This window comes from Phaenicophaeus curvirostris, chromosome 29 (genome assembly GCF_032191515.1).
Source record: "Phaenicophaeus curvirostris isolate KB17595 chromosome 29, BPBGC_Pcur_1.0, whole genome shotgun sequence".
In the NCBI taxonomy this organism is placed as follows: domain Eukaryota; kingdom Metazoa; phylum Chordata; class Aves; order Cuculiformes; family Cuculidae; genus Phaenicophaeus; species Phaenicophaeus curvirostris.
Window position 1 is genome coordinate 2107866 of NC_091420.1, and position 18467 is coordinate 2126332.

An 18467-nucleotide genomic window follows, 5' to 3' on the forward strand; every position below is an offset into this window, starting at 1 on the left:
GTCCCACCAGCCTCCGAGACCAGTGCTGGGGTGACTTCCCAGGGCCACTGGGGAGGTGATAGCCACACCAGGGATGTCCCACCCAGCCCTCAGGGCCAGCAGGGGAAGCCCTCTTGGCTTGGGACACGTCCCCCAACTTCACCCATCCTTTTATTGTCAAAAAATGCGATAAATAGACCACGGCCGTGGCCACCGCGCCCCCCACCAAGCCAAGCCCGGCGCCGCCAACCCAAAAAAAAATATATTTATATCAAAAGAAAAATTGAATCTGCTTGGGGGGGACGAGCCTGGCCACCCACCCATGGCGCGGAGCAGAGCCAAGCAAGCACGGGGGGCACGGGGGACACGGGGGACCCTCCCTCGCCCCCCGAATTTTTGTTCATTCGGTTGTGTCATGCGCATGTTCCAGCTTCTCCAGAAGGTTTCGGCTCCCGCTGCCCGCGGCGAGGGGCCGAGTGACACTGGGGGATGCGCCCGGAGCTGGTGCTGCTCCCCTAGGAGTTGGGGGGCCGCGGTCACCCCGTCCCCACGGTGGCCACCCTCCGTCCCAACGTGTCCCTCAGAGGTTGTCGGAGGAGGCGGAGGGGTTGGTGTAGGTGAAGGTGCCGCTCCCCGCGCCGTTACTGCCGGCCACCTGGGGACGGAGAGGAGCGGAGGGCTTCAGCGGGGGGCTTTGAATCCCCATGGACACCCTGAACCTCATGGGGTCTCCAAACCCCATGAACACCCCAAACCCCATGAATACTTGGAGTCCCCATGGACACCCTGAATCCCAAGGACACCTTGAGCCCTATGGGCACCCTGAACCCCATGGGATCTCCAAACCCCATGAACACCCCAAACCCCATGAGTACTTGGAGTCCCCATGGACACCCTGAATCCCAAGGACACCTTGAGCCCTATGGACACCCTGAACCCCATGAACACCCCAAACCCCATGAATACTTGGGGTCCCCATGGACACCTTGAGCCCTCATGGACACTCTGCAACTCACGGACAACCGAAGCCCCATGGACACCCTGACCCTCATGGACACCCTGCACTCCATGGACACCTTGAGACCTATGGACACCCTGAACCTCATGGGATCTCCAAGCCCCATGAACACCCCAAACCCCATGAATACTTTGAATCCCCATGGACACCCTGAACCCCATGGACACCTTGAGACCTATGGACACTCTGAACCTCATGGGATCTCTGAACCTCATGGGATCCCACGAACACCCCAAATCCCATGAATACTTTGAGCCCCCATGGACACCCTGAACCTCATGGGATCTCCAAACCCCATGAACACCCCAAACCCCATGAATACTTGGAGTCCCCATGGACACCCTGAATCCCAAGGACACCTTGAGCCCTATGGACACCCTGAACCCCATGAACACCCCAAACCCCATGAATACTCGGGGTCCCCATGGACGCCTTGAGCCCTCATGGACACTCTGCAACCCACGGACAACCAAAGCCCCATGGACACCCTGCACTCCATGGACACCTTGAGACCTATGGACACCCTGAACCTCATGGGATCTCCAAGCCCCATGAACACCCCAAACCCCATGAATACTTGGAGTCCCCATGGATACCCTGAACCCCATGGGATCTCCAAACCCCATGAATACTTTGAATCCCCATGGACACCCTGAACCCCATGGACACCTTGAGACCTATGGACACTCTGAACCTCATGGGATCTCTGAACCTCATGGGATCCCACGAAGATGCCAAATCCCATGAATACTTTGAGCCCCCATGGACACCCTGAACCTCATGGGATCTCCAAACCCCATGAATACTTGGAGTCCTCATGGACACCCTGAATCCCAAGGACACCTTGAGCCCTATGGACACCCTGAACCCCATAGGATCTCCAAACCCCATGAACATCCTAAACCCCATGAATACTTGGAGTCCCCATGGACATCCTGAACCCCATGGGATCTCCAAACCCCATGAACACCCCAAACCCCATGAATATTTTGAGTGCTCATGAGCACCTTGAGACCTACGGACACCCTGAACCCCATGGGAACTCCAAACCTCGTTAATACTTTGAGCCCCCATGGACACCCTGCAACCCATTGACACCCCAAACCCCATGGACACCCTGCAACCCATGGACACCTCAAGCCCCCATGGACACCCCAAACCCCATGGACACCTCAAGCCCCCATGGACACCCCAAACCTTATGGTCCCCCAAAGCCACTGTGGGTTCAGGAGCTGGTAGAGGATCCCCTGGCTACGTTCCCCTTCACCCAGAGAAGCTGGCTCGGCAAGAGCCAAGGTAAATATTTAGCCAGGTCCCGGTGTTTGAGCAGGGAGCGCGGCTCACACGGAGCCCAGAGACGCACGCGGGGGGGCCCAGCGCTCCAGAGCAGCCCCCCCCAAACCCACCTTCCTATAAGGTGTGGGATATGGGGGGCAGCATATGGGGTGTGGGATACGGGGTGCAGGATACGGCGTGTGAGATATGGAGCGTGGGGTATGGGGGGTGGGATATGGGGGGTGGGATACGGGATGCGGGATACGGGGTGCGGGATATAGGGAGTGGGATATGGGGGGTGAGATATAGGGGGTGGGGTATGGGGGTTGAGGTATGGAGGGTGGGATACGGGGTGCGGGATACGGGGGGTGAGATATAGGGGGTGAGGTATGGGGGTTGGGATATGGGGGGTGGGATGCGAGGGGTGGGATACGGGGTGCGGGATATGGGGTGCGGGGTATGGGGGTTGAGGTATGGGGGGTGGGATAGGGGGTGCGGGATATGGGGGTTGAGGTATGGAGGGTGGGATACGGGGTGCGGGATACGAGGGCTGAGGTATGGGGTGTGGGATATGGGGGGTGGGATACGGGGTGCAAGATACGGGGTGCGGGATATAGGGGGTGGGGTATGGGGGTTGAGGTATGGGGGGTGGGATACGGGGTGCGGGATATAGGGGGTTGAGGTATGGGGTGTGGGATATGGGGGGTGGGATATGGGGTGCGGGATACAGGGGGTGGGATATGGGAGCGCGGGGTACGGGTTGTGGGACACGGGGTGTGAGATATGGGATGCGGGGTGCAGGATGTGGAATATGGGTTATGGGATATGGGGTGTGGGATACGGGGTGGGGGATCAGCCATGGCCAGCCCTGCACCGTCACGGCGCCAACCCCACCCCATATCCATGGCTGGAGGACACCCCAACCCCAGCAGATGCTGGGGTCTCCCTGGGGTGCGGCCGTGTGGGTGGCAGCAGGCGCCCAAGGTCGCGGGGAGCTCCCCGGAGCGGGGCTGGCTCTGCCAGCACGGGCCACGCGCCCAGCTCCGCGGCTCCATCCAGGCGTGAAAGTTACGCTCACCTCACAGCCGGGATGGGCCAGGCTCCCAGGGCCACCTGTCCCCAAGGCCACCAGCTCCGTTAGCCATTAACCCAGCGGCCAAGGGACCTGCCCACCTCTCCAGCTCCACCAAAACCACCTTCTCCTCCACGCTCAGCCCCACAGCGGCTCCGGCACCGAGTGCGGTGATGGTGGCGCTTGGTTCTCACCTGGCTGTAGGTGTTGGGTTTGCTGTTGGGGGACACGTAGCGCCCGTGGCTCTGGTACGGGGGGTACTCGGCCATGGGGTGGTAGGAGTCCTTCACGCTGAACAGGTCCAACTTCCCTCGGCTTTTTCGGCGGCAGGCGCAGGCGGCCTGGGGAGGGAGATGGAAAGGATGAGGGGCTTGATGGGGACGTGGGGATGGGGGACCCACCAGAAGGTAGGTGGGGACAGGGAAGCCCCCAGTGAAAGGATGGAGACAGGGGACCCACCAGCAGAAGGCAGATGGGAACAGGGATGGGGACTCACCAGGAGAAGGCAGATGGAAACAGGGAAGCCCCCCAGTGAAAGGATGGAGACAGGGGACCCATCAGGAGAAGGTAGGTGGGGATAGGGATGGGGACCCACCAGCAGAAGAGGTGGAGACAGGAACCCACCAGCAGAAGGCAGGTGAGGACAGGGATGGGGACTCACCAGCAGAAGGCAGATGGGGACAGGGAAGCCCCCCAGTGAAAGGATGGAGACAGGAACCCACCAGGAGAAGGTAGGTGGGGACAGGGAACCCACCAGGAGAAGGTAGGTGGGGACAGGGAACACACCAGGAGAAGGTAGGTGGGGACAAGGAACCCACCAGCAGGTGAGGACCGGGATGGGGACAGGGGACTCACCAGCAGAAGGCAGGAGAGGATGCTCAGCAGCACCAGGACACAGACCAGGACCAGAAGAGCAATGCCCCAACCTGGAACTGCAGACCCTGCTGCCGGAGATGCTGCCGTCTCCACAGAGCCTGGAAGAGAACCAGAGCCCTGAGAGACCTCCAGGATGGGTCACGAGGGGATGAACCCTCCTCCATGGGGTCTATTTGGTCTTCCCAGTGCTCTCTGCCACAGGCAACTTCATCTGCTCTGCTGACTGCAAGCCCTGAGCCTGTCCCACCACCAAGGAGCCTCCCTGCCCCAACAGGGATGGAGCAGGACCTGTGGCCACCACAAAGCACCCTCACACAGCTCCATCCACCCTCACACCCAAAGATCTCACTCACTCTGGATGTCGGCCAGCTGCAGGTCCATGATGAAGCCGTTCTTGTCCAGGCTGTTCCTCAGTTGCTCCTCGGCGAAGTTGCTGGTGATGGCGTTGTCGCCGTGGCCGAAGACGAGGGTGGATTGCACCTTCACCGAGCCTTGGCTGCCCACGAGAGGAGGTGTCAGCACCCAGATCTCCACCCTCGGCAAGGAGCTTCAAGCCACGGGTGCTCCAGATCCACCAACCCGCTTACCTGAAGCTGAGCTCACTGCATCCCTTGTAGGTCTGTCTGCTCACGCACCTCGCGCAGCCGAAGACGGTTTTGAACTGGAACAAAGCATGGGGGTTGATGGACATCACCCCAGCAGAAACACTCTTTCTCCCATCCCCTCTGCCTCAAGGAAGCAGCCAGAGCTTCCAAAGTGGATGGTGGAGAGGTGGAGACGCTGGAGAGCACGTCCAGAGAATCATAGGATCACCAGGTTGGAAAAGACCCACCGGATCATCGAGTCCAACCATTCCCATCAATCACTAACCCATGTCCCTCAGAGATGGGCAACACAAAGAGTTTAGAGCAGAAACCTTGTGAGGAGAGACTGAGGGACTTGGGGTTGTTTAGTCTGGAGGAAAGGAGGCTGAGGGGAGACATCGCGCTCTACCACCACCTAAAAGGAGGTTGTGGTGAAGTGGGTGCTGATCTCTTCTCCCCAGTGACAGGACAAGGGGAAATGGCTTCAAGATGCACCAGGGGAGATCGAGGTCGAATATTAGGAGGAATTTCTTCACTGAAAGGGTTTTCAAGCTTTGGAAGAGGTTGCCCAGGGAGGTGGTGGAGTCACCATCCCTGGAGGGTTTAAAAGACCAGTAGATGTTGTACTTGGGGACATGGTTTAGTGATAGACTTAGAAGGGGTGGATCAATGATTGGACTCAATGATCTTAAGGGTCTTTTCCTTGACAGGACGAGAGGGAATGGCCTCAAGCTCCACCAGGGGAGGGTCAGGCTGGACATTAGAAGAAATTTTTCATGGAAAGGGTGGTTGGGCAGTGTCCGAGGCTGCCCAGGGAGGGGGTTGAGTCCCCTTCCCTGGAGGGGTTTAAGGGCCGGGTGGCCAAGGTGCTGAGGGACATGGGTTAGTGATTGATGGGAATGGTTGGACTCGATGATCCGGTGGGTCTTTTCCAACCTGGTGATTCTACGATTCCAATCAAAACCATCCCTAGGGCACTTCCTCAGGCAGCTCCCTCCCAGCACAGACTGGGGGGTCTTTACCCAGGGCAGGGCTGGGACTCACCATGGTCAAGACCGTGTGGCTCAGGCTCCTGTACCCCTCAGACGTGGGGTCACGCAGGCTCTCGTTGAAGCTCCTGTTGAGGATGCGGAAGGACAGGGGGGCGCGGAGGAGCAGCTGGACGGTGGTGGGAAGGAGCACCACGGTTTTGCTGGGGCTGGGACCGTCGCTGTTGTCCTGCACGTCCGTGGGGGTCTGCCTGGGGGCCGTGCTGCCCTGAGAGGTGACCGAGGTCTTCTGCGTGGGGTGGACCTGAGGGCTGCTGCTCACGTTGCCTTTGGTGCTGGGGACGACCGTGCCGCTCTCCGCGGGGGAGGTGGGAATGACGGAGAGGTTGTGCGTTGCGTTGGAACCCGAGGGGGAGACCCAGTGGCTGCTGTTGGTGGTGGCGCCGGCGTGGGAGGCGTTGGTGCTTTTGGAGATGGGCTCCACGGTGCTGTTGGCAGCGGTGCCCTCGGAGCTGTTGCTGGTGTGGAAGTTGGTGGTGTTGCCCGAGGTGTGGAAGATCGTGGTGTGGTTGGAGCTGGAGGTTGAGGTCTTGTCGCCGTCGGTGTTTTTGGAGGCTGTGATGTTCGGGGTAGTGGTCACACGGGGTTTGGTGGTTGCGTTTGTGGTTGTCTCCATGGTGGTCGACTCCATAGTGACCGTCTCCGTCGTCAGGTCAGTGGTTTCTGTGGGGGCCACGGTGCATGTACCTAGGGGAAGCACCAGAAGTCAGCGGCTGGGACCACAACACCTGTTTGGGAAGGTTTTGCACCACAGAGCTCCTCATCTGGACATTCCCCTAAGCCATGAGGTGCTGAGGAGCACCAAAACCTCCAGGAGCCAACCAGCAGCAGCTCCCACTGCCCATGAATCAGAATCATAGAATAACTTGGATTGGAAGGAACCATGAAGTTCATCCAGTTCCACCTCCGGCCATGGGCAGGGACACCTCCCACGGGATCAGGGGCTCCGAGCCCCATCCAACCTGGCCTTGAACCCCTCCAGGGATGGGGCAGCCAATTCCCTCGGCTCAGGGTTGTTGTGCCCCAAAAGGCTGCAATAAGGTCTCCTCCGACTCTTGCCTTCCCCAAGCTGAACAGCCCCAAGACAAGATCTAGTGGAGCACCCCTTGGTGGCATCACCGGGGGTCTGATGGTGCCACCTGGGCACCTCATTCTGTGGCACTGAAGGGCTTAGACGCAGCTCCTCTGCCCCCCTGGGAGGTTGAGGTGCCACCTACACCCCACCCTGACCTGCATGGCCTGGCGTGTGGCCAGTGCCGGAATCTTCCAGGCGGTTTCTCCTCACTGGAGGAGAGCCCGGGGTCCGGACGGGACACACCTTCATACCAGGCTGTGAGCCCCAGGCGTAGCCTGCTCCAGCTGGCCCAGGCACAGCCCAGCTCCCCAGCTCCGGCCGTTCCTTTCGGGAGAGGTTGGACCCACAACAAGGTCCCCAGCTCCCAGTTTGACTGGGAACAACCGGCCCTGGGGTGCTGAACCCTGCAGCCAGACCAGTAGAGACAGGGATGACCTTGCTGCTGTGGTGCTGAGGGCCACCAGCTCTGGTGGACACCAGTTCCTGCACAGAAAGCAGCCCAGGGGACCCCCAGTTCAGTGCAGGAGACCCCCGTCTCAGTCCAAGGGACCCTCAGCTCAACCCAGGAGACCCCTATCCCAGCCCAGGGGACCCTTGTCTCAGTCCAGGGGACCTCTATCCCAGCCTAGGTGACCCTCAGCCCAGGGGACCCCCAGTTCAGTCCAGGAGACCCCCGTCTCAGCCCAGGGGACCCTCAGTCCAGGGAACCCCTGTCTCAGTCCAAGGGACCCTCAGCTCAACCCAGGAGACCCCTATCCCAGCCCAGGGGACCCTTGTCTCAGTCCAGGGGACCTCTATCCCAGCCTAGGTGACCCTCAGTCCAGGGGACCCCCAGCCCAACTCAGGGGACCCCTAGCTCAGTCCAGGGGGTGCCCAGCTCAACCCAGGGGACCCCTAGCCCAACCCAGGGGACCCCCAGCCCAACCCAGGGGTTCCCTATCCCAACCCAGGGGACCCCTATCCCAGCCCAGGGGACCCCCAGATCAACTCAGGGGACCCCCAGCACAACCCAGGGGTTCCCTATCCCAACCCAGGGGACCCCTATCCCAGCCCAGGGGACCCCCAGATCAACTCAGGGGACCCCCAGCACAACCCAGGGGTTCCCTATCCCAACCCAGGGGACCCCTATCCCAACCCAGGGGACCCCCAGTGCAACCCAGGGGACCCCCCAGTGCAACCCAGGGGACCCTCATCTCCGTCCAGGGGATCCTCGTCCCAGCCCAGGGGACCCCCAGCCCCACCCAGGGGAACCTCGTCCCAGCCCAGGGGTTCCCTATCCCAACCCAGGGGACCCCTATCCCAGCCCAGGAGCCCCCCAGTCCAACCCAGAGGACCCCCAGCCCAGCCCAGGGGACTCACCTGTGCCCAACAGCAGCAGCAGGAGGAGGGCGGCGAGCGCCATGGGATTCATCCCAGTGGCTCCCAGTGCCTCGTCCCAGTGGCTCCCAGTGCCTCTCGAGGTGGCTGCTCTCCCGTTAGCCGTGCGCCCCGCGATCCGAGGATCAGGAACTGGCGGCTCGGCGGTGGCGGGAGCTTTATAGAACACCTGGAGCAGGTGTGGAGGCCCCACCCCGCTGCTGGCCCCACAGAATGGGGGGGGGTCCTTCTGTCCTGCTTGACACAGGGGGGCTGCCTCGCCTATGGGGTCCCTGCAGCATCATCCCCCCCAGGCTGTGCCCCCCATAGCCCCCCGACTCGGGGGACACTGCCAGCATCACCCCTGGGGGGGACACACACTTAGGTGGGGACACAGGGAAAGGACAGTGGCTGGGGGGCCCCAAATGGGGGTGGGGGGCTGAGCCACGACCCTCAGGACCTGATGGGGAGCTGGAAGGGGGGGGCTAGGGGGGCTGTAGGGCCCCCCAGCCCCTTGTACAAGGAGGGGGCCTCGTTTGCTGGCTCAGCCTGGGGTTAATCATTACCGGCCGGCCAGTGCCTCGCCCCACGCTCAAATAAACACCAGTGATGCCCCCCCCGAAATGCTTACGCAGGTGGGGCCCAGGGCCCCGTGAAATCCCAGTACCTCCCAGTAACCTCCCCACCCAGGGCCTCTCCCGCTCCCAGTGGGCACAGAATTCCCATCCCGCTCCAGATGCAGCCCCCCCAACCCATCGCGATGCCCCTCGGGGAGTCAGACGCTGATGCTCTAGCCCAGAGGGACCAGGTGCCACCTGTGCCCCCGTCCTCCCCGGTGCCACCCGCTCCTGGCACAGCCTTTCTGGTCCCCCCCTGCCCCGTGCGAGAGCCCCAAGCCCCAGGGTGGGGGCCCCCCGTTCCTGGAGAGGGCTCGCTGGGGGCCCTCACCCCTGGGCATCCTGCTTGGCACGGCGTGGGAACACCACCCTGGTTGGTTTGGGGTCTTTCCAAGGTGTTGGTGCAAAGGGGAACGGAGGGGAGGAGACCCCACGTTCCGCAGTAACAGCAGGACCAGGGATGGGTGGCTTTGGCATCAGGATGGGTGCGATGGGACCCAAGTGTGCCCTTTGGGGCCAGGGATGGGAAATACGAGCAGGAGCAGGGCGTGGGGAGCAAATTCTAGGCAAACACAACCTCTCCAAAGCCCCCGTGGGGTGAGGAACAGCAGCTCCTCGTGCAGTGACGCTTCTTGGAGCTGGTCACGGAACCCCAATGCCCTGATGGGTTCCTCAGCCTTGGTGCCGGGCAAGAGGAAGGTGGGTAGGAGCAGGTCATAGGCAATAAAACTCTGGGAAAACACCATTTCCCCGAAATCCTTTCACCGTGAGGAAGAGCAGCTTCCTCATGCACTGATGCTTCCAGGCGTCCTACGTGGAGCTGAGCCCCAACCCTGGTTGCATTGGGGTCTTTCCAAGGTGTTGGTGCGAAGGGGAACGGAGGGGAGGAGACCCCACGTTCCGCAGTAACAGCAGGACCAGGGATGGGTGGCTTTGGCATCAGGAGGGGACCCCTTCCCTTTGGTGCCAGGCAAGGGGAACATGGGCAGGAGCAGGGCGTGGGCAGCAAATTCTGGGCAAACACAACCTCCCCGAAACCCCTGAGCTGTGAGGAACAGCAGCTCCTCGTGCACTGACGCTTCCAGGCATCCTGTGTGGAGCTGAGTCCCAACCCTGGTTGCACTGGGGTCTTTCCAAGGTGTTGGTGAGAAGGGGAACAGAGGGGAGGAGACCCCACGTTCCGCAGTAACAGCAGGACCAGGGATGGGTGGCTTTGGCATCAGGAGGGGACCCAAGCAGGAGAAGGGCGTGGGCAATGAGACACTGGGCAAACACGACCTTCCCGAAACCCTTTTACTGTGAGGAACAGCAGCTCCACGTGCAGTCCTCACCCAGAGGGTGGTGGAGCACTGGAACGGAATCATGGAATGGTTTGGCTTGGAAGGAACCTCAAAGCCCATTCAGTCCCACCTCCCACAGCATCAGGGCCTCCAAGCCCCATCCAACCTGGCCTTGAACCCCTCCAGGGATGGGGCAGCCACCTCTGCTCTGGGCAACCTGGGCCAGGACCTCCCCACCCTCAAGGTGAAGAAGCCGTCCCAGCCCCAAGACTGACCACATCTCAGAAGCGTTTGGCCAACACACGACCCCAGCCCCACGTGTGTCCCCAGCCCCACGTGTGCCCCTCACCGAGCCCCACACCTGAGCCCAGGTGCCCTCAGGAGGTCATAGCCCCACACGATGTGTGTCCCCAGTCCCACGTGTGTCCCCCCCAGCCCCACACCCACGCGTGTCACAGCCCCACATGCAAACCCAGGTGACCCCAGATGGTCACAGCCCCCTCCCGCACGCCCCCCAGCCCCACGTGTGCCCCCCACCTGAGCCCAGGTGCCCCCAGGAGGTTGTAGCCCCATACGATGTGTGCCCCCAGCCCCACGCAACATGTGTCCCCAGCCCCACAAGTGTCCCCAGCCCCTCATGCGCCCCCAGCCCCATGCGCGCCCCCAGCCCCACGAGTGACCCCAGCCCCACGCGCGCCCCCAGCCCCACGCAACATGTGTCCCCAGCCCCACAAGTGCCCCCAGCCCCACGCGTGTCCCCAGCCCCACGCGCGACCCCAGCCCCACGTGCGACCCCAGCCCCACGCGCGACCCCAGCCCCACGCAACATGTGCCCCCAGCCCCACGAGTGCCCCCAGCCCCACGAGTGACCCCAGCCCCTCATGCGCCCCCAGCCCCACGCGTGCCCCCAGCCCCTCATGCGCCCCCAGCCCCACGCGTGCCCCCAGCCCCTCATGCGCCCCCAGCCCCACGCGTGACCCCAGCCCCTCATGCGCCCCCAGCCCCTCATGCGCCCCCAGCCCCACGAGTGTCCCCAGCCCCTCATGCGTCCCCAGCCCCACGAGCGACCCCAGCCCCACATGCAAATTAGGCACCTCCAGGTGGTCACAGCCCCCCCCGCCCCGCACGCCCCCAGCCCCCCCCGGGCTCCACCCCCCCCATGTCCCAGCCCCATTCCCGAGCCCTGGCGCCCCCTATCGGTCGCAGCCCCGCACGACGCTTCCTCCGGTCCCGGGGAGGGAACAGGCACCGGGATCGGTACCGGCGGGGCAAGCCCGAGCCCACCGAGCGGCACCGGCACCGAGGAGCGGAAAACACTCGCTGGTACCTATACCGGCACCGGTACCGGGGCAGCTCCGAGCCCACCGAGGCACCGGGACAGCCCCGAGCGGCACCGGCACCGGCACCAGCACCGGTACCGGGGCAGCTCCGAGCCCACCGAGCAGCACCGGCACCGGGCAGTGGGCAATGCTCGTCCCGGCACCGGTACCGACACCTGTACCGGCGGGTCAACCCTGAGCCCACCGAGAGGACCCAGGGCCGAGGAGCAGAAAACACTCGCCGGTCCCGGTATTGGTACCGGTACCGGGGCAGCTCCGAGCCCACCGGGCCCGGGCAGTGGAAAACACTCGTCGGTACCTGTACCGGTACGGGGTTAACTCCCGTTCCCACCGAGCAGCGGACAACACTCTCCCCGGTACCGACACCGACACATCCCCTAGAGCCACCGGAGCCGCGCGTTGCCCTTTTAAGAGCGGGGTGGGGGGGCCCAGAGCCGCGCGTTGCCCTTTTAAGCGCGGGGGTAGGGGGGGACCGGCTGGGGGGGGGGTGCCCGGTGCCGGTGCCGGGACGGGGCGGGGCTGGGGGGGGGGGGGGAGGGTCACATTCCGCCTCGTTGCCGGGACAGCGGTTGCCATGGCAACCGGGCAGAGGCGCCGGGGCTCGGCAGATCCCAGGGAGGCGGCGGCGGCGGCGGCGGCGGAGGCTCCGTTCTCTCCGTTCTCCCTCCGGTACCGGCGGGAGGGCCGGGATGCGGTGCAGTGTTGTGCTGTCCCCTTACCAATATTGCACTCGTCCCGGCCTCCCGCCGGTACCGGGCTCCACCGGGGGGGGGGGGGGGGGTGGGGACGGCATCCCCCATCCCCCCGCAACGGGACCACCGGGAGGGGGGGGAATCGGTAAACCGGGACCCGCGGGGGAAAAAGAAGCGATGGCACCGGGTAGAAAACACTCCAAAAGTTTTATGGCCGGACCCCGGGCTCCGGTACCGGCAGTGCAAAGTCCGCGGGAGGGGGGGGGGAAGGGGGCGGCGGGAGCACCGACACCCCCCCCCTCCGGTAACGGGTGTGGGGGAGAAAGGAAGGGGGGGGGAGGGGGGGGAACCGGGGAGGGAGCAGCCGGTCAGTCGCGTCCCTCCAGAAGGAAGCGTCGGAACGGCTCGAAGTCGGAGGGGATGGTGTCTGCGGGGAGAGAACCGGGATAACGGGAGAGAGGGATAACGGGAGAGAGGGGGATAACGGGAGAGAGAGGGGTAACGGGAGAGAGCGAGGAGAGAACTGGGATAACGAGGAGAGAACTGGGATAACGGGAGAGAGAGGGATAACGAGAGACAGAGGGGTAACGGGAAAGAGAGGGATAACGGGAGAGAACTGGGATAACGGGGGAGAGGGGGATAACAGGGGAGAGAGGGGGATAACGGGAGAGAGGGGGGTAATGGGAGAGAGCGAGGAGAGAACCGGGATAACGGGAGGGAACTGGGATAACGGGAGAGAGAGGGGTAACGGGGGAGAGGGGGGTAACGGGAGAGAGCGAGGAGAGAACTGGGATAACGGGAGGGAACTGGGATAACGAGGAGAGAACTGGGATAACGGGAGAGAGAGGGATAACGAGAGACAGAGGGGTAACGGGAAAGAGAGGGATAACGGGAGAGAACTGGGATAACGGGGGAGAGGGGGATAACAGGGGAGAGAGGGGGATAACGGGGGAGAGAACTGGGATAACAGGAGAGAGAGGGATAACGGGAGAGACACAGGATAACGGGAGAGACACAGGATAACGGGAGAGAGAAGGATAACGGGAAAGAGAGGGATAACGGGGGAGAGAACTGGGATAACGGGAGAGAGAGGGATAACAGGAGAGAGTGGGATAACGGGAGAGACACGGGATAACGGGAGAGAGTGAGGAGAGAACCAGGATAACGGGAGTCAGAGGGATAACGGGAGAGAACCGAGATAACAGGAAAGAACTGGGATAACAGGAGAGAGAGGGATAACGGGAGAGAGAGGGATAATGGGAGAGAACCGGGATAACGGGAGAGAGAGGGATAATGGGGGAGAACTGGGATAACGGGAGAGAACTGGGATAACGGGAGAGAGTGAGGAGAGAACCGGGATAACGGGAGAGTCCCAGGAAAATGAGAGAAACCCGGGAGAATGGGAGAGACACGGGAAACGGGAGAGACCCGGGAAATGGGAGAGAGAGGGGAAAATGGGAAAGCCCTGAGGAACCGGGAAAGCCCTGGGAAAACAGGAGAGATGAAGGAAAAGCACGGGAGCCTTGGGAAGGCAAGAGAGCGTTGGTGAGGTGGGAAAGAGCCCTGGGAAGACAGTCCCAAGGAGATGGGAGAGGGTCCCAAGGAGATGGGAGAGAGCCCCAAGGAGATGGGAGAGAGCTCCAATAAGGCAAGAGAAACCCAATAAGGTGGAGAAACCCAAGAAGTTGGAAAAACCCAAGAAGTTGGAAAAACCCAAGAAGTTGGAAGAGTTGTGGTAGAGGAGAGAGCCCCGGGAAGGTCCCCGGGAAGGTCCCCGGGAAGGTCCCCGTTCCTCACCGTTGCAGCGGTACTGCAGGTTGGACCAGATGATGTTCTCCTGGGAGAAGCAGAAGACCCCCAGGCGCCCCCCGCGCATGGTGGTGTCGATGATCACCCCCGAGTCGGCCACCAGCTGCGGCCCCTCGAACAGACGCACCCTGCGGGGCAGCAACAGCCCGAGCACCCCACCCCGGTCACTGGGGGATTGGGACCCCCCCCTACTGGGATCCCCCTACTGGGAGCCCCCTACTGGGAGCCCCCCCAACCAGGACCCACCACCAGGAACCCCCACACTGGGACCCCTCTACTGGGACCCCCCAAACAGGACCCCCCTACTGGGACCCCCCAAACAGGACCCCACTACTGGGACCCCTCTAATGGGACCCTCCTACTGGGACCTCAACACTGGGACCCCTCTACTGGGACCCCCCAGCCAGGACCCATTGCCAGGCGCCCCCACACTGGGACCCTCCCAGTGGGAACCCCAACCAGGACCCACTGCCAGCAACCCCCAGACTGGGACCCCTCCTACTGGAACCCCTCCTACTGGGACCCCCCAATCAAGACCCACCACCAGGAACCCCCACACTGGGACCCCCCTACTGGGACCCCCTTACTGGGACCCCTCTACTCGGATCCCTCTACTTGGACCCCTCTACTGGGACCCCCCAATCAAGACCCACCGCCAGGAACCCCCACACTGGGACCCCCCTACTGGGACCCCTCAACCAGGACCCACCACACTGGGACCCCAACACTGGGATCCTCCTACTGGGACCCACTGCCAGGAACCCCCAGACTGAGACCCCAACACTGGGACACCCCAAACAGGACCCACCGCCAGGAACCCCCAGACTGGGACCCTCCCACTGGGACCCCAACACAGGGACCCCCCTACTGGGACCTCCCTACTGGGACTCCTCTACTGGGACCCCCTTACTGGGACCCCTCAACCATGACCCACTGCCAGGAACCCCCACACTGGGACCCTCCCACTGGGACGCCCCTACTGGGACCCCCTCGACCATGACACCCATACTGGGACCTCCCCACCAAGACACCCCCCCCCCATCCCCACCAAGACCCTTACTCTGGGACCCCACCACCAGGACCCCCCCACCGGTATCCAGGAGCCCCACAACAGGGACACACCATCCCCCAGCGGGAACCCCACGCTGGGACCCACAGCAGGACCCCCACATCAGAACCCCCAAACCAGGACACCAACCCTGGGACCCCCCCGCATCGGGTATCCTGCCCCAGGGATGGGGCTGGGGGCACTGGGATGGGGCTGGGAGCACTGGGATAGGGCAGGGGGCACCGGGATGGAGAAAGGGGCATTGGGCAGGGGGCACTGGGATGGGGTCAATGGGCAGGGGGCACTAGGATAGGGATAGGAGCACTGGGATGGGAGCACTGGGATGGGGACGGGGGCACTGGGATGGGAGCGCTGGGATGGGGGCACTGGGATGGGGACGGGGACACTGGGATGGAGATTGGGGAACTGGGATGGGGGCACTGGGATGGAGATGGGGGCACTGGGATGGAGATTGGGGAACTGGGTTGGGGGCACTGGGATGGAGATTGGGGAACTGGGATGGGGGCACTGGGATGGAGATGGGGGCACTGGGATGGAGATTGGGGAACTGGGTTGGGGGCACTGGGATGGGGGCACTGGGATGGGGATGGGGGCACTGGGATGGGAGCGCTGGGATGGGGATGGAGGCACTGGGATGGGGATACAGGCACTGGGATGGAGATTGGGGAACTGGGATGGGGCACTGGGATGGGGACACTGGGATGGGGATACAGGCACTGGGATGCAGATGGGGGCACTGGGATGGGGATACAGGCACTGGGATGAGGATGGGGGCACTGGGATGGGGATACAGGCACTGGGATGAGGATGGGGGCACTGAGACGGGGGCACTGGGATGGGGACGGGGGTGCTGGGATGGAGCTGTGGGCACTGGGATGGAGCTGGGGGCGCTGGGATGGGGATGGGGGCGCTGGGATGGGGATACAGGCACTGGGATGAGGATGGGGGCACTGAGACGGGGGCACTGGGATGGAGATGGGGCACTGGGATGGAGCTGGGGGCGCTGGGATGGAGCTGGGGGCGCTGGGATGGGTCTGGGGGCACTGGGACGGGGCTGGGGGCACTGGGACGGGGCTGGGGGCACTGGGATGGGGCTGGGGGCGCTGGGATGGAGCTGGGGGCGCTGGGATGGAGCTGGGGGCACTGGGACGGGGCTGGGGGCCCCGGGGCCCGTGCTGGGAGCTGGGTCCGGGTTGCCCCCCCCGCCGGCCCCGCCGCTTTGCATGTGAAAAGGCGCCGGCGGGGTCGCCATGGAGACGGGACAATGGCCGCGGGGGCCCGGCGGGGCGGACGGGCCCGGGGAGCCCCCCCCGCGGCCGCCCCCTCGGGGCCTTAAAGGGGAAACGGGACACGGACCCTCCCCGCGACCAGCATCCCCCCCCCACTGAGGCTGGACCCCTCCCCCTGACCAGCATCCCCCCCACTAAGGCTGGACCCCTCCTCATGACCAGCATCCCCCCCCACTAAGGCTGGACCCCCCCCCATGTCCAGCATCCCCCCCCCACTAAGGCTGGACCCCTCCCCATGACCAGCATCCCCCCCCCACTAAGGCTGGACCCCTCCCCATGACCAGCATCCCCCCCCCACTAAGGCTGGACCCCTCCCCATGACCAGCATCAACCCTACTGGTGTGGTCCCACCAGGTCTAGACCCCTCCCCACAGCCACCATCCTCCCAAATGATGTGGTCCCACCAGGGCTGGACCCCTCCCCATGGCCAGCATCAACCCTACTGGTGTGGTCCCACCAGGACTGGACCCCTCCCCATGGCCAGCATCAACCCTACTGGTGTGGTCCCACCAGGACTGGACCCCTCCCCATGGCCAGCATCAACCCTACTGGTGTGGTCCCACCAGGTCTAGACCACTCCCCATGACCAGCATCAACCCTACTGGTGTGGTCCCACCAGGACTGGACCCCTCCCCACAGCCACCATCCTCCTCACAGATGTGGTCCCACTAGAACCATTCCCAGCAGCCCCGTGGCCCCCGGTGGCCGGTCCCCGCTCACCTGATGTAGCCCACCTGGGGCCTGTGCGCCAGCTGCCAGCGGTAGGAGGTCTTGTCCCTCCAGCCCACGTTACGCGGGTCCTTCCAGAGCAGGCGGACGTGGTCGGGCGTGTGGCCCGTGTGCCACAGCGCGTTGCGCAGATGCTCCCCGGGGCCCGTCGAGGATTTCACTGCCTGCCCGCGCACAGGGGGTTAGGGACCATTTGGCTCAGGTGGTGGCCAACCCACCCCATGAGGTGGCCAACCCACCCCATGAGGTGGCCAACCAACCCCATGAGGTGGCCAACCCACCCCATGAGGTGGCCAACCAACCCCATGAGGTGGCCAACCCATCCCATGAGGTGGCCAACCAACCCCATGAGGTGGCCAACCCATCCCATGAGGTGGCCAACCAACCCCATGAGGTGGCCAGAACCCACCTTGAGCTGCAGCCCCGGCTCCGCCACGGCGCGAAACGGGGTGGCTTGCCAATACGTCTGCTCAGTTTGCTTCCACATCACCACGTAGAAGCTGGCGCTGTCCTGGTAGCTGAAGATGAAGCCGGCGTAGTCGTCGTCCGTGATGGTGTTGACATGGAAGGTGCCCTCGAAATCCACCCCGTTAAAGGCCGTGTAGCCTACGGGCGAGCAAACGCTGCAAGGAACCTTCTCACCCAGCAAGGGACCCCGGCTCCCAGCCCCCTCCAGCCCCTCTTTCACCCCTCTGTGGGGCAAAGGACCAGGCCCCACCCCACCCCAGAGCAGGGGGACAGGAGGGCTGCCCCACGGTGTCTACAGGTGAGAGAGCGTCTCTTACCAACAGCCAAGCCTGGGTCACTGTTCATGGTCTGTACGATCTCCATGCCCTGTGGGGACAGACCAGAGAATCATAGAATCACCAGGTTGGAAGAGACCCACTGGATCATCGAGTCCAACCATTCCCATCAATCAATAACCCATGTCCCTCAGCACCTCGGCCACCAGGCCCTTAAACCCCTCCAGGGAAGGGGACTTAACCCCCTCCCTGGGCAGCCTCGGACACTGACCAATCACCCTTTCCAAGAAATATTTTTTCCTGATGTCCATCCTGACCCTCCCCTGGTGGAGCTTGAGGCCATTCCCTCTCGTCCTGTCCCCTGGCCCTTGGGAGAAGAGCCCAGCTCCCTCCTCTCCACAACCTCCTCTCAGGGAGTTGCAGAGAGCAATGAGGTCTCCCCTCAGCCTCCTCTTCTCCAGGCTAAACCCCCCCAAGCTCTCTCAGCCGCTCCTCTTCTTCTCCAGCCCCCTCCCCAGCTTCGTTGCTCTTCTCTGCACTCGCTCCAGAGCCTCAACATCCTTCTTGTGGGGAGGGGCCCACAACTGACCCCAGGATTCGAGGAGCGGTCTCCCC

The 18467-nt window shown here is 63.3% G+C and overlaps 1 protein-coding gene across 2 annotated transcripts in view; it reads right to left on the reverse strand.

The window, feature by feature from the left end:
* Nucleotides 1-344: 344 nt before the first annotated feature.
* The window catches only part of THBS3 (thrombospondin 3), a 28421-nt gene continuing 10298 nt past the window's right edge, over nt 345-18467 (reverse strand). Inside the window, exons 19-28 of one of the 2 annotated variants that reach the window (XM_069878725.1) lie at nt 17895-17943; nt 17515-17715; nt 17101-17269; nt 14011-14150; nt 5849-6540; nt 4808-4881; nt 4574-4716; nt 4200-4318; nt 3539-3685; nt 345-634 (exon numbers count right to left, since the gene is read on the reverse strand). In XM_069878725.1, the coding sequence (XP_069734826.1) occupies nt 560-634; nt 3539-3685; nt 4200-4318; nt 4574-4716; nt 4808-4881; nt 5849-6540; nt 14011-14150; nt 17101-17269; nt 17515-17715; nt 17895-17943 (1809 nt within the window). In that variant the 3' untranslated portion in view covers nt 345-559. Of the gene's footprint in view, nt 635-3538; nt 3686-4199; nt 4319-4573; nt 4717-4807; nt 4882-5848; nt 6541-12487; nt 12641-14010; nt 14151-17100; nt 17270-17514; nt 17716-17894; nt 17944-18467 lie in introns of those variants that run through there. The other variant, XM_069878724.1, reaches the window with a different exon arrangement.